We start from the raw sequence: 16,072 nt of genomic DNA on the forward strand, positions 1-16,072 counted from the left end.
CTTTCACTTCAGTTAAGGGTCAAGCTACTTGCCAAGACATTCATAGAATAGGACATTTTAATAGAGTTGATTTTAGCGATAACAGGGGCCGATCATGCCAGTTGTCTATAAACAAAAGAATGTCATCTGCATAGTGTCCGTGTCTAACTTTAAACGTGGCTGATGAGCTTTACAGTCACTGAGAGAGGCTCAAACAAAGTAATGGGCTGAGAGGACAGCCCCTTCTAGTACATCTGGCAACGGTGTAAGCCATCAGGGAGGCATATGACAATTATTTTTATGGCAATACTATCTTTTTGGACCAAATAGGATGAAAAGTGCATTTAATCACGTTATTGGTATCTTAAAATTCCTAATGTCCAGGGAAATTAAACACTACAGCAGAAATGTTTCACTGAGCAACAATAAGCGCAAAATAAGTTCATTTTCAATCAACTTTATTTTTGTCCCATTTCCCACCCCAAATATGTTGCATACAAAAGGTGATCGGAATTGAACATTTCATTGTGTCAAGACCGTAACATTTACACAATAAATAAAAAAACGAGTATAAATAAAAAAATAAATACACGACATTATGTGCCAAAAAATAAAGACTCTTCTGAATTGGCAGATGGCTTTCACAATGTTGGGTTTTTGAAAACACATGTACGTAATACTTGCATTCCAGGTCACAGTTTTTAGGATACAACTCTGGGTCGAGAAAGCAATGTAACCGATAAGGATTACAGTACAACAGAGTACAATGTTTTATTCTTTCCCTTAGTAGATATTACTGGGATATATATATATATATTTATGATGCCAGTTGTTCTAAAAGCTTATACCAGGTAGTGAGAGTGTAGTGATATTGGAATTACTTCTAAACTTTGCTCAAAGTACAAAAGTAAATCCCACCTGTAAAAACCATCTCTCGCATGTATCCAGCTTGACATTCACAAAGGGTTGTTATTGCACTATACAGACATTCCTCAGAAAGGCACTTTTACCCCCCCCCCCCCCGCCCCAACCAACAGCTTTATTTACCAGCACGTGTTGCACACACACTCAATGACTGTATTGTGAATTTAAAACTGAATAATTTTTAAAAAACCAAAGAATGCCTTTTGGTATCTAGTTAAAAACTACTAAAATATAACAAGGCTTCACTTTCCAGATGCATTTACAAAAGAAAACAAAAAGTGCAAAATTGTGTTGCTCCCATAGCCCCTTTATATGCTGTGTACCACATCAGTGAAATTTACTTCCAACTACAACAAAAAAGAAGACATGCGATGTTGGATCGGAAGAGGCGGCAACCTTTTCCGATCCATCGTCAAATAAGGCCAGGAATGTCTTTTGTGCATGAAAAGCTCAAGATCGTAGTGTGATCCTATTGTTGGCTCATTTATTTAGAAAAAAAAATGAATGTGTGCACCATAGTCCGAAGAGGCCAGAAACAACCACGGGTAAGAGGGGTCTCTGTCTCACCAATCAAACCCCAGCGCTTCCCAAAGCAACTCTGCTGTAAGACCAGTTTCAATGAAAGCAAACGGCGTCAATGACCTTGCAGCTAAAACACTTTTGGAAAACAGCCTAAAAAGAATTCCAGCGGCAAGATTATCCTTGTTCTGTTGCAAGCAAATAAGACAATTTTAGTGTTTAGATACCTTTGAGCAAACCATGCCTGGATTATAGGCTATCAGGGGAAGCTGAACGCTGCAGGTCTGGCTGGCGGCTTTGAAAGATCCAGCCATGAAGCGGTGGTTTTGAGCGAGTGAGGGAAGGTATTTGGGGTGTTCATTTAGGCATCTGCCTGTGAGGAATCCATCACTTCAGGCCAGGTAGGAGTCTCTTATATTAGGTATCAATACCTTCCGGGTGGATACCTCTGAGGCATAAGCTGGACAGGCACAGAACCTCGAGGCAGAACTTCCCGACTGCTTGATGTGTATCAAGGTCAATCAATCTGAAAATCAGCTGCCTAAGCACCAGTTCAAAAAAAAAAAAAAAAAGAAAATAATATTTGCTCAACTCCTCTGAGCAGCCTTCCATCCGTCAACTGAACAGGCGTCTGCTCGTCCCCCGGCGCTGCCTTGAGAAATTTGATCAACCAGTCAGGCTGCCTCGGAAGAAGTGTTAACCGATCAGATCGCCTCCAAGGCGTCTGCCGATCGGGCAGCCTGGGAGGCACCGAGCTGGGCCCTCAGGCATCGGCATGGTGCTGGAGAAGCTGGACCACGTATCGCAGCCGTTGTCTCAGCTCGGCGGTGCAGCCCATCTCATTCAGCATGCTGAGGAGGTACGTGCACGAGACGCGCTCCCGGCTGATGTAGGTGAGCAGATAGGAGTCATCCGACGACTTGCACAGGATGATCTTGGTGTGGTCTGCGTAGAAGTTAACCTGGAAGGGATTTAAAAACAGCACGTAAGAAGACGAGGTCCGCAATCCAGTACGAGTGTTACCAAAGTGGGTAAATCACTTTCCTCGCAACTTGGGTCGACAGCGCTGCATTACTCGATTTATTCATGCGTTTTAAAATCCATCTGGGAGTAGAATTAATGAGCTTTTTCGAACCTGTAATGTGCCATTGTTGAAGAGCATGACGAGAGCATAGTCCGTCTTCACCCACTGGAGCAGCAGAGGAGGACAACCGGATACTTGATCCTCACAATGCAGATCTCCACCCTGAAGGACAGAAAACATTTAGTTTAGATCACAGGACGTCACATTATACAGTACATCTTAGACCGCTTCGAAAAGCTAGAAAAGTTAGTTAAAAAGGGCTTTTTCTTCTGGCAGAATATACAAACTACTCATGAGGAAATTATAAGCATGCAGTCATTTAGTATCGGATAATAAAAAATAAAATTCTAATATAATGGCTGGAGTCTTCTAGCTGAAAACTAAGCCGCTTCGCTCATACCTCCATAAGGTTTTGCTCCATGTAGTTGGCCATGAGGTCCACAATTTGTTTCTGGTTGCGAAGTTGCTCAGGTAGAGCGTTGGCAGGGAACGTGAAGAGTTTGTTGTTGGGAATGCAGTAGTGGACTGTCCTGGTTAGAGGGAAAGTGAAAGTGTTACAAAAAAATGAATAATTCCTTTGAATTAATGATCCCCATCATGAAGATTAAATCTCTTGGCAAAGTCCAGTCATAAAGTAGTTAAGTGGTTTTAAGCACACGTGTTTACGAGTACTTACTTGCGTTGGTCACAAAGACTGAGTCGTGTTCCCTCATTGAAGAGCACGCCGATGCTTTGGTTGGAGAGCTGGTAGCCAAAACCATATTTGTTGGAGTAGTCTACCCATTTAGTCACCCACAGGAAGGACTGGGGCCTGGACAGACAGGGCGGGTTTCTAGTGGCTGCAGAGAGACGAGCTAAAAGGGTTAGGGACTATGGAACAATTTCACGGCATGCCAATACCTATCCAAAGTAAATAGATGACACAAAAAGGTAGGTTTATAGTTCCAAAGTCTGCAAGTCACTAGACACGTTAAGAAGCTAGTTAGGCTTAAAGGTGCTCCAGGCTACATGAGTCAGCAGATATTCAGAGGTTGTGAGGAAATCGCTGCGGCTCAACAGAAGATCTGGTGGATTAAACTTGAATGATTTGCATCGTGTGTAATTTAAGGCAACAGAAAGAAAGAGATGGTTCATGTTGGAGGAAGCAGCAGCATTTTTTGGCGTACCGTTTTGTGGCTCTGTAGCTCAATCTAATATCTTAATCTACATCGACTCAGCATTGCCATTTATTGTCTTGTTAGACACGTCGAGCTGATTCACCAAACATCAGTAATATGATTGTTATGCTTTTAATCAAAAGTCCTACCTGCAGGCATGGTAGCCAGGCAGCTGCTGAGAACTTTCAAGGCCGATTCAGACACAGTTGCAGGGGTCAGAACGTCCTCACATGCTGGAGAGAAAAAGGAGTACTTTAAAAACATCGCTCAGATAACGACAAAACGAATTAATATGCAATGAAATATACAGAACATGCATTTAAAGTAAAGTATTTTGGCCTACGTTCTGTGCTACTAGCCGTGGTACCCTTGAAGGAACGAGAGATCGACTTCCTGGATTCCTCCTCAGCAGGAGATGGTTCTAGCGGCACGGAGCCAGCCACCTGACCGATAGGAGAGGGCACCTGAGCAGCAAAAACAAACGAGAAAAAGATATGATTTCATTCATTTCATGATGGGGAAACCCCCCCCCCCCCCAACATTGATGGTAAGAGCAGAGGTAACTACAGAGTTAAGAAAAACCACGAAGCAGTCTGTCAACATGTTCAGTTAGCGCTTGTGGGTCTAAAACAATATATACACGACCAGAATTAACTGTTGTTGCTTCACTGGTTTTAAAAGCGTTCATCTTCTGCATTTTACTGACACGCAACTATTTTTAGTAACGGTTTACTTGTGTGCTTTTGAAGTATGCTGCAAGTTGGTGGACTGTCTAATGTCACATTAACAAGTTTTTTTATTTATTTTTTATTATGGCGGCAATCTGCTAGCATGTCAAGTTTTTCCTGCAAACTTATGCATTTAAAATAAATATATTTTTTTAAATAAAACGGCAAACAAGATTCTTTTGACGTCTACTTTAATCAGCTTGTGCTCCTTGAGGGCAACCCGTTTTCTCAGCACAGGCCCATCATCAATGCATTTCCTATTGGGCGTTATAAATGGCTACTAGACCGGTCTGTTAGGGATTGGGCAGCAGAGCTTCCTGCTGCTGTGGCATTCAGTCTCAGTCGTTTTAAAAACAAATACAAGACAGCTTGTGGGAAGATTAATGACATGTAGTAGAGATGAAAGGGTAAGGATGGATTTTGCCGAGAAAAGTTTTAAGATACTCTGGGGGAAAAAAAGAAGAAGAAATATGTACCTCATTGGGTCCCACTGTCATGTAGCTGATCTGCCTGTTGATGGAACATTTAACGATGCCAGACACCAGCTTGGAAATGTCTTTGTCATCTTTCTCGTCACATGGGATCTTCTCCACTGCAAACAAAATATTTTTGCATTGTAGTCACAACAATGATGTTAACACCTGCAGCACTTCTTTGACATGCCTGAAGGAAACCCGAAACCGACAACAAGCCAGTTCAAACAGTTCCCGTGAGACAAAACCAGACTGCCGAGGTGACAGGCGTTGCATAGTTACATGCGTAACTAACCGATGACTGGCAAAAGAGATGAGATAATCTTCTACGTGGTCAGTCACTTGACTGCTGTGCCACATTACCTTTTGCTTTCTTCTTGCCAAAGAAGCTCTTTGCTATTTTCGTGAAGAATTTCTTGGCAGGGCTGGGGGGGTGGAGCTCTGGCACCATCACACAGCTGCTGGGTGGAAGCTTATCAGGGGTGAAACCCTGGAGGAGGAAGAAGAAAAAAAAAAAGGCAGAGAGGATGAGGATGATGGGAGAGGGACAACATGATACATCGAGCAAGAGATTGGCGGTTATAGTTTCAAGCACCAAAAAACGAAAAGGCATTATGATCTTTTAGCTAATGGCAAACATGTCAAGTACTGAATGAAAGCCCCAAATCACATCATTGTTTCTTTAAACTGACAAAAAAAAAAGAAGACTTTTCCATACTTTGGTGAAGAATTCGTGGTTGAGGATTTGATCCAGTGAGAGTCTGTCGCTGGGGTTTTTCTGCAGGATGCCCGAGATGAGTTTCTGTGCAGCGGGGGAGAGCGAGGCCGGCAAGTTGTACCGAACGTCCTTTATACACTTGTAGGTCTCCTTCAGGTCGAGAGTCTCGAAAGGAGGGTTGCCGCACATCAGAGTGTACCTGAACGGGATACAGCAAGGCAACCATTGTCAACTCGAGATAGAGAACGATGATTCAGAGTTTAAAAAAACAAAACAACTGTAGTGGTTGAGCACCACGTCCTCATTCCCACACTGACTGAGCTGAAGCTAAGCAAAACACGTTCTTCAACTAAATAAAAAAAATGTTAATTGTACACATGACTGGACAAAAATAACTCACATGACGCATCCTAGGGACCAAACGTCGGACTCTGTGCCGTGGCCCTGTCTGTTGAGCACCTCGGGGGCCAAGTAGTTGGGAGTCCCACAGATTGTTCTGAGAAAAAAAAAAAATGACAGGCTATATTTTATGCTTCAAAGGACCTTCTGCTCTGTAGATTCATCATGCAGACAAGGAAGTAGTGGTTGTGGCATTGGTTTTTTTTCTGCAGCAGTCATTCCACAGGAAGGTGTCAAACTGGTATCGAAACTCTGCTCGAAGCGCTACATTCAACTGCCGCTTGGAAACCGGTTTAGCCGGGTACTTACTGAGGGGAAAGTTGTGGGAGGAATGCGCTGGGTAACTGACGTAATGGTTTTAGTTCAATGTGCATTGCACATTGCAAGACCGCAGTGTTCAGGTTTTTCGGATGTTGCGTTTATGTATAGTAACTCAAATTTGGGTATAAATGATCCCAAAAATATTATTCTTTCTAAACCTTGGTTAGAAAAATACTTTAAAGTATTTTAAATAGTGGGAGTTAAGGAATTAAAAATGCGTACTTCTTCCTCATCTCGACTGTCTCCAGCTTTGCGGCGAGGCCAAAGTCTCCCAGACGCAGGTCCATGTTCTCGTTGACAAAGAAGTTGCCTGAAAGAGACAAAAAAAAAAAAATTCTCCGGTCAGCATTCCGCAGTTAACATGTGCCTGCCCCCCTAAAGTCACAGCAGATTCCTGGGATGCTTGTTGTGCGCGTGTGCGCCAACCACGTTCCGGTCATGCGCTCACATACCTAGTTTGAGGTCTCGGTGCAGGATCCCTCTGCTGTGGATGTACTTTAGGCCGGATATGATCTGTCTGAGGTAATATCGCACTTCTGGCTCTGTGAGCGTGTGTCTCGCCTTCCAGATGTGTGCCAGGGACTGCAGGGGACAGAGAGAGGCGTGAATCAGTGGGACTGTACGACACTGCTGCGCACACACAAGCAATTATCAATGATGATTAGGCTTTGAGCTTATCTTGAGTCAAATAAAAACAGTGTGTAGTCGCTATTGTGCCATGGAGGAGAGTTACAAGGCAAGCTGCATATGAGCAAGCAAAACACATACAAGCGGTGCAGACGGTTCTTTTTTTTTTTTTAGAGATTCCTATAGTCTCACCTTCCGACTGCAGAGCTCGAGGAAGATGTAGATGTTGTCTTGGTCTTCAAAATGATGAGAGAATTTCACCACATGCTTGTGTGACAGGGTTTTGTGGAGCTCGATCTCATTCGTGATCTGTTAAGATTTGACAGACCTCGTCAGGTTGTGTGCACATTTCAAGCCTTAAAAAAAAAAACAGAATCCACAAACACGCTTGATCACATACCTTGTCCCTTTGGTGTGGTTTGGACACTCTGCTCTGTGGAATCACCTTCACGGCATACATTTTGTTGCTGGAGGTGTCCGTCATCTCGTAGCATCGAGCGAAGCCACCCTATTTGGAGGGGGGGGGGGGGGGGACAACACAAGGCTGATCAGTTGAGAAAAGCAGCAGGTTGAAAACCTGCATTGGCCATAAATAATATGCCTCTTTTTGATCTGAGGATCAATAGCTGTGCTGCAATCAAAATGATTTCGCCAAGCAAAGGTTGGAGTGGAGGCAAAGGTAATCAATGAGAGAAAATAACCGATCCGGGACAGAATGAAAGATGAATCATTCCATAAATCAAGATGAGAAACTGACGCGCATCTTTTGTTGCCTAGTGTGCTCTGACATGCTTCTAGAAAACTGACCACCATCAACCCCCTAATGTCGTGTTCATTCACAGATTCCAGATGCAATCAAGACTATTATGCTCGAGGACATGAGGGTTGAGGCAGACAGAGCTGCTGCATTCATTAACCGTGAAACTGACGGAGACGTTTCCAGCTCTGCGGCAGGCAGCGGAAGAAAAGAAAAATGTCCATAAAAAAGAAAAAACTAAAACTAAAAAAACAACTTGGCAGGCAGCCCGACGCTGCGTATCGATAACCAGCAATATGTTGGTACATCCGCCTCCATTCATCTATCGCACATACGTGCAGTGTCAAACATCATTACAGCGGCGGTATTGTAGGAAGAGGAGCCGCGGAGCAGCCGGGCAGACGTGTCATTGGTGTAACAGTCTTGTGAATAACGATTCTTCTCATCGACTTTTTTTAAATTTCTCTTTTTTTTTTTAAAAAAGGTGATGCCAATCATGAGTGTGTGCGCTCGGGAGCTGGGCACACCTTGCGCCTGATTCACCCAGTAATGACGCGCACAGCAGGGGGAGATTGGTCACATCCACCACGAGGTCATGTTCCCTGCATGAGTGTCATGCCTGGGAAACGGCTAATAACTCATTTTTTATAAATCATAGACAGCTCCCACATATAGACCTCAAGCACCGACTCGTTTATAAACATGCTAGACCAGTTCGTTCAACTCAGATGACAACACACCTTCGGTGAAGCGATAACATTCAAAAAAAGCTCCGTACCTTTCCCAAAAGCTTCCCTTTACTGTAGGACCTTCCCGTTTTGGAGTCCGTCACCACCTGAGCCAGCTCCGGTTTGATCTGTTCGGGTTTATTCCTGCTGGTTTTCACCGGGGCAGAGGACTGTTGGGGTCCACGCTCCGGAGCGGGCTTAAATAAATCCGCATTCATGGCGTGGCACGAAGTGCGCTGCGCCGCGGTGAAACAACCGGTATCCATTAAACACAGCGGTGGAAAGAACCAGTTCGTGTATATTGTATATATAGATATATATATTCCTTTCGCGTATTTGTCTCAGCGGTTGGTCTGGTGCGTAATGATGCATCCGCCTCGTCCAACTCTATCCATCTGGAGTGTCTGGGCTCTGCAGGCTATATATAGGCCAGCAGCGACGTCACGGGGCAGGGGGCGGGGCGATGTGGTGCACTGGTGGAGAAAGTCCAAGCGATTTGATCAGATCAAATCTCCATAAAAAAAAAAAATGAATCTGTTACACTTTGATGTCGCTCGTAAAGCTGCCGAGAGGCCAATGACACGCTGTAACCCGAGCAGGGGGGGTTTCCATGTTCCATGTTTAAACTCTGATGCGATGATGGTCACTTTAAGAATATTGTTTATTCTAACACCAAATTCACATTTTACTCAACCTACTGTGACCGTTTCATTGTATAAGGGCGATTGTGTTCAGTGAATAACTCACCCAGCGCTAAATGATTCTACCTTTATTCCTGAGCCAGGAGAGAACTTCATGTAACATTATCTAAGTGAGACATCTGCTCAATAAGAGGAATTGTGAATGGTGATTTCCAGTTCACCACATACCACGAATTAATTCCAATTTGTGAAATGTTATGAGTCATATGATTTAGAAAAAAAACTTCTGAGGAGCAATTGTTTTTTTCCCCCCCAAACCCTCAGAATACTACAAAATAAAAGCACACATTTTCAATAAATCTTGGGTTAGATTTACCCCGTCTGTGTGTTTGTGTGTGTGAAACACTCAAAGTAACCAGTGTGAACTGCTCATCGCTGCTGCCACCTGGTGGACAAAACTTTGCAGAACTGATTGTATACATTACTCAAAACTCCCATTATTCAACAGTCTACATTGTACTTTGACTGTTTTTAAAGCAAGACAGGCCACGAACCAAAAGCTGTGCTGCACAAACAATAATCCAGGTGACCGTTGCTCATCTCACTTTAAAAAAATAGAAAAAAGGTTAAACTTAAGACCAGGTCGTCACTGTCTTCAAATAAAATGCCACATTTTTCTGTGAGCAGACAGGCCTGTGAAGGCATATCTAAATTATGACAACGCAAATTACACCTCTTGAAGACATGACAACATGAATACTGGGCCAGACAAGTCTAAGAAATGGTTAGTGAAAACACTCGGTCAAATATTCTGATGTCCAAACCAGAAGATACACAGAGGCAAAGCAGAGTCAGTTCAAGATCTGTATTTGTGAGAACGTCATCTGAGGGCCGGCAACAATACATGTAAGACAGGTAAAATAAGCAACATAATTAACACATGGGAAATAAGCAAGTTCAACAGTGCTACTGTAAATATAGTGGTAAACTGGCCATACAATGAAAATGCAACAGTCACATGAAGGAATTACTAAGTGTTTTAGAGCATTACGCTATGCGACAGGAATGGGTGAAATACATTAAATGTCAAACAGAGAGCTGTGTAGTAATGTGAGTTATTACACTTGAGCAGTATTCTCTTTGCATCTATTTATGGAAGTCAGAAGAGCCCTCTGGTTGACTTCATTAAAGGAATATGAGCACAACTTTGGCAAATGTACATGTGGAAACATTTTCAGCTCAGTTTAGCTGCACAGGAACGATATGAAGATGTGACTTTACAGAACATGTCTCAGGTACTTAATAATCCCCGGTCCAATTTAAACTATGACTTACTCACAGACATTAATCTCAAGAAAAACAACTGCATTGTGGTCCTTTAACACATTCAATCTGACATTACCAAACAAAGGGACCGCCGCTGCAGTTCCTTGCTGTGTTAAGGTAGCCACCGCCCTTGTTTGTACAGATATTTTCCATGCAATTAATTGATCACATTCTGCATTACGTTCCACGACATTTCAAAGCGGGGCCAAAACTAGGCCATCCTGGGTTTAGATATTTATCCCAAAACTTTATTACACAGAATTTCGAGATCTTGTCAAAAATATGATTCATATATTGGACTCATAATATTTAATATTCAAGTCATGTCAAATGCATCCCTGGCAGCTCTCCCTTGGTGCTGCTGTGGAGTTCAGAGGTCCATCATGTCTTCTCCTCCTCCTCCTCCTCCTCCTCCTCCTCCTCGAACTTTCTTCTCCTGGGACTCTGACCAGGCTTTGTTGATGGTTCTCTTCATCTCGTCATCGCCCTCCGTGTAAATCTTCTTCAGCATGTTCATCAGACCGTCGCTGGGGTCTGCGTTCTCATCAACATTGGGTTTACTGTTAAGGGGACAATAGGATAACAGTTTGTATGTCTTGATACGAACAGCTGGGATTCTCATCCTCACCATGTGGTATGGAGTACAGTGACACCTGGCTCACAGACATGGTACTGCACTGCAATGTGTCAGAGCGCTGTTTGGAGTGATTAGTCAGATGTGTATGAGAATACTGGAAAGTGCACAAATAGTTAGAAAATAAAAAGACGTTATAGTGTTTTTTCTGCTCACGCCACTGTGTCCTTAGTTACTAACAACACATTGGCATCAATCGAAGTAGTGGTGGTACTAATCACCTTGTACAAATGAATTCAGTGGAAGCTTGTAGTAGCCATATGTCACTTAAGATCCCTGCTTCGTGCAAGTTACTTTAACTAATATGAATTAATATTCCTTATTTATTTGAACTTACTCTTTCTCTTTAGACTGCTTTTCCACCGTTGTTAGACAGTCCCACTTCTTTGTTGTCTGCTTCTTGCACATGACCAGGATCATGTCTGTTTTTATCTGTTGATGGGAGGAAAGATGGTGAAAAGGCCTTTCAGAAGCCAACAGGACTCTGCTGCTCTGTTTTCCCCAGAGGTAAGCAGAGTGAACAACGGGTCAAATGGAAGTCAGCACTGAGTCTGAATCCAGCAGTTGGCAAGACAAGGGACTACTAGATACCCATGTTTCTTTGTTGCTAGTTATGCCTTAAATATTATTAATAAATCTGACCTATTTCCGGCTTCAACTTTTTGACTGATTAAATCCAAAACTCGTGCCACTTTCTATCAAAATACAGTGTATTCTTTTAAAGGAAGAATAAGCTTTGTCCACCTTTTTATAGCTGTTATTTTCATCGACTGGATACAACAGGTTGAGGATCGTCATCTGATGGTTTTTCCCATCAAGATCCTTTACCAACACAGAAAAAGACCTGCAAAAGAGAGGATGAGCAAACACAATTAAATTCATTGTGCGGGTGGTGGCACATGATTCATGTAAATATGCTAATTGTCACCGTACCTATCTGTAAAGTTGACCTCCACGTTGTCTGATGGAATTTTGTGCACATCCTTCAACGTCAGGTATATTTTGATGAATTTCTCTGACTGGTCCCAGGCTGCATAGAAGAGGCAAAAGAGTAAACATTATTTTCAAATGCCTTTCAGCTCTTGCACACATCTAAACAGTTGTACTTTCTCACACACGGCTGGTAGTCTTACTGAACAATGGCACCCTACCATAGTTGTTGATCTTGACTGTGTATGCTGCTTTAGAGGCAGCAGATGGGTCTGAGTCTCTCTTGGCTTGTTTCTCCTTTTGTTGTCGTTTGACTGCGAGCTCCTTCTCCACCTTCTTCTGCTCCTGCTTGAGCACCTCCTGCACTCTTGTTCTCTCCGCCTTCTCCAAGAGTGACCCCAGCTCCACGAAATCAGCCTCCAACTGGTTGATCTGTATTGGAGAAAGAATTAGACCAATTAAAGACAATTTGATGGAACACGATTTTAAATAATGCGTAAAATGTGCTTGTTTCTCCATTTGTTGATCAACATGTCACAACATATCTCAAGTTTAAATACTAAATATTTGCTTCAAGGTTGTACAAGTGTTGCTTGAATGTCACTTTGTTATATTTAAGGTTACTGGTCAGGGATAAAATAAAAAAAATGATATATTGGGGTAGCCCTATGGTAGTGTTTTTCCTCTTTTTGCCCAGTCCTTTCTAATGCAAATCACCCTGTAGGTGGGAAATGAATACTGTACACTCAGGTGATATTCTTAATGTCGCTTATCAGAAAAAATACTAATTATGGACGTCAATTATTTATTTTTGCCTTGTGAAATCAGTTTACTGGAAGAGGACCGATCACCCCATTACTGCACATGAGGGATGCTGAAGCAATAGATGGTGGCGTAAAGTCAAGAAAAGCAAGCTAACCGAAACTAACTCAGCTTTATTTGCAGAATGAAAACTGCAGTCAAAGCTAGCTTACTGCTAGCAAGCTAGCTGCAGATACATACAGCCAGACATGAATAGGCATTGATATTTCTTTGGCGAATACCCCATTAAAAAACGTTGAGTTGTGGATACAAATGTACATACTTCTTACTAAAAAACTAAAACTAAAATTGGAAACAATAACAGACTTTGGTGGTTAGCAGTTGCTTGCTAATTCGCCAAGTTAACGTTAGCTAGTTAGCGTAGCATTGCTTTTAGTATAATCATGTCACATAACGTCAGTTCACCCTACAGCTAAATTCAATGAACTCATACAAACCCTAACTTGGTCCTGTTGGCTTAATTACACTAAACTGAATAAAAACGTTCCGTTTACCTGTTCGGTTACATCCATTTATCCTTTGTCAGTTAAATTCGCTAGGTTCAGAAATGTGTTTGTGGAGCGTTACTAGTCTGCTGCAGTACTTTCACCCTTCACCGGATATGGTTCTTCTTCTTTTTGCATAATGGCGGTTGTCAAGCCAGCATACGGGCGCACTACCGCCACCTATTTTCTTCTTCTTCTTTAAATTTGATTGGCGGGTCGCAACCAACTTGTATAGGTGCATACCGCGACCTACTGGTGTGCAGTTTCAGGGTAACCTTTTCTTCACTGTTTTCCAACTAAATCCTACGGTCTAATCCCATTTCTTTAAAAATGGGAGGTTTGATATTGGCCTATACTTTTTCATTGTTGCAGAGTCTAAACTAGCTTTCTTTTGGAGTGGTTTAATAACTGCAGTTTTTAGGGCTTGTGTGAAGACACCTGAGAGAAGGGATGTGTTTACAATTTGTAAAAGATCAGTGGTCATGCAGTTTGAAATATTTTTGAAAAGTGTGTTGGTAGAATATCCAAGCAGCAGGAGGATGACTTCAGATGTTGTATGATGTCTTCTAGGCTTCTACGGTCGATTGAATGAAATTGTGTCATGATATTTGAATGGATGTTAGATCGGGACAACACATATCCTGTGGTTGATGTGGAGGCACTGACTGCTTGTCTAATTTTCAGAATTTTGTCAGTAAAAAAGGTGGCAAATTGATTGCATGCCCAGGTGGATTGGAGCTCAGCAGCTACCGACACTGGAGGGTTTGTTAGCATGTCGACAGTAGCAAATAAGGCGCGTGTATTGTTCTTGTTTTTGGTTATGATGTCAGAGAAGAATGACTGCCTTGCATTTCTAAGTTCCAAATTATAATTGGGAAGTCTCTCTTTATAGATGTCACAGTGAACCTGGAGATTAGTTTTTCGCCACCTGCGCTCAGCTTTCCGACACTCTCGTTTCTCTATTTTGACCAGCGTAGCATTTCTCCAAGGAGATCTTTGCTTACCCGAGACAACCTTCACTTTAGTGGGTGCAATGGCATCAATAATATTTTTAACTTTAAAATTGAAGCCATCTACAAGCTCATTGACTGAGAGGCAAGAGAGGGCTGGTGTGGAGGAGAACTTCTGAATAAATAGTTCACTGGTCTTTTCAGAGATGTAACGCTTTGTCACAACCTTGGTTTGGACATTTGTGTGCAAGGAGATTGCACTCTCAAAGAAAACACAGAAATGATCAGAGAGTGCAACATCAGTCACAGCAACCTTGGAAATGTTTACACCTTTGGTGATGATTAGGTCCAGAGTGTACCCCCTGTTGTGGGTGGGTCCTGTCACATGCTGAGTCAGATCATAGTTATCAAGGACACCACATAGTTCTATAGACTCTCTGTCCTGGGGATTATCAACATGGATATTAAAATCACCAACAATAACAACACAGTCAAAATCAATACAGAGTACAGACAGCAGTTCAGTAAACTCATTAAAGAAGGTTGCACAGTATTTAGGCGGTCTGTAAATGTTTAGGAATAAAGCTTGATTGGAATTCAGAGCCACATATTCAAAATAACTAAAATGACCAAAGGGCATCTGCTTGCATTGAAGAGAATCATTAAATAAAACAGCAACTTAACAGCTACTAGCACATGTAGACACCGGGTCTCCTGTTGGCTCTCCGCCATTTTGGGTCTCGCGCTTGAGAGATGTCACCACGTCCCAACTACGTCACACGTCACTGAGCTGTTCCCTCGCTCCCCCCCCCTTTTGCTCACACACACACACACACACACACACACCCTCTTTTCACTAGTCTGTTGATTTTAGATAGCGTGCTCATGAATGTATAGTTGTTAGTTTAGATATTAGTTGACCAGATCATTAGTATTAGAACGTAATAAACTCTGTTATATTTTAAAGAGCAGCTGTCTGTGATTACTTTGTGCATGCGTATTGTGATAATAACTGTATATGTGGTGTTGGGGTCTGACCAAATGACTTCAACATGTGCTGTGAACAAAGAGAATCAGGCCTTCCCTTTTTATAGCAACGGTTTCATCCTGATTGTGGTTTGATGAGAGCAAACCTCCTCTGAAGGAATTTCACACTAGGGTGTGAAATTCCCCCCCCCCCCCCAAAAAAACTATGGTTCCTGAAGTCACCTGAATGCACCGCTGCAATCTCATTGGCCGAGAGCCAAGACAGCACCAGGTAATGCTGCGTTCACACCGGTCGCGTTGATTTTTTGACGCAAAGTTAAACATTAACTGATATCAGCTGAGTGTCACACAGAGCAAAGGTTGACTCAGGTGAGTCTGGCTTCATTGGGGAGTTTTTAACCTCACAGATGGCAGCACAGAGGATCTCACCTGGTGAGTAGAAACAACTGAAATATCAATTAAAACATCCAAACGTGTGTCATTGTAAAGAAGTCCACATTGTCAGATTGATGAGTAAAGACTGATTATTACTCCTCAGGTGTTTGCTGACTGTCCAGGTGATCAGCTGGAAGACAACCACTGTTTGTTACCAAAGTCACCAGCTGACCTGAGCTGAACACAATCTATTCCACCAGTAGAACGAGGTGAGTAGTGACACGGAGGTTACTGTTGGAAGTGTTTCATCACGATGGTGAACTCTCAACGATCTGCTTTAAAGCGCTGTGAAGTTTTCTACAGTGTATATCATTTATGCTGATACTGAGAAACGTGTTGATGCCTTTTATTATTCCAACGATAGACTGAAGGGTTTGAAGATCAGACTAAAGGTGAACGAGGAAGTTAGATCATCCTTTGATAAATATTACAACGGCTATAAAAACGA

General features: G+C 42.5%; 2 protein-coding genes across 2 annotated transcripts; both read right to left on the minus strand.

The window, feature by feature from the left end:
• Positions 1-1,030: 1,030 nt before the first annotated feature.
• Positions 1,031-8,778, minus strand: plk3 (polo-like kinase 3). The gene is made up of 15 exons (XM_079284523.1): positions 8,465-8,778; positions 7,330-7,437; positions 7,122-7,238; positions 6,755-6,884; positions 6,525-6,612; positions 5,983-6,078; positions 5,583-5,781; positions 5,228-5,354; positions 4,868-4,983; positions 4,007-4,127; positions 3,813-3,896; positions 3,183-3,345; positions 2,907-3,036; positions 2,558-2,668; positions 1,031-2,383 (listed from the first exon to the last, which is right to left on the minus strand). Exons 1-15 carry the CDS (start codon positions 8,678-8,680, stop codon positions 2,186-2,188), a joined length of 2,004 nt encoding a protein of 667 aa, XP_079140649.1. The 5' UTR covers positions 8,681-8,778; the 3' UTR covers positions 1,031-2,185.
• Positions 8,779-9,906: 1,128 nt separating this feature from the next.
• On the minus strand, positions 9,907-13,378 carry cacybp (calcyclin binding protein). The gene is made up of 6 exons (XM_079284543.1): positions 13,262-13,378; positions 12,167-12,377; positions 11,949-12,045; positions 11,760-11,859; positions 11,353-11,447; positions 9,907-10,941 (listed from the first exon to the last, which is right to left on the minus strand). Exons 1-6 carry the CDS (start codon positions 13,277-13,279, stop codon positions 10,752-10,754), a joined length of 711 nt encoding a protein of 236 aa, XP_079140669.1. The 5' UTR covers positions 13,280-13,378; the 3' UTR covers positions 9,907-10,751.
• Between the last annotated feature and the right edge of the window lie 2,694 nt (positions 13,379-16,072).

The sequence above is a fragment of the Melanostigma gelatinosum genome (assembly GCF_949748355.1).
Source record: "Melanostigma gelatinosum genome assembly, chromosome: 15".
Taxonomy (NCBI): domain Eukaryota; kingdom Metazoa; phylum Chordata; class Actinopteri; order Perciformes; family Zoarcidae; genus Melanostigma; species Melanostigma gelatinosum.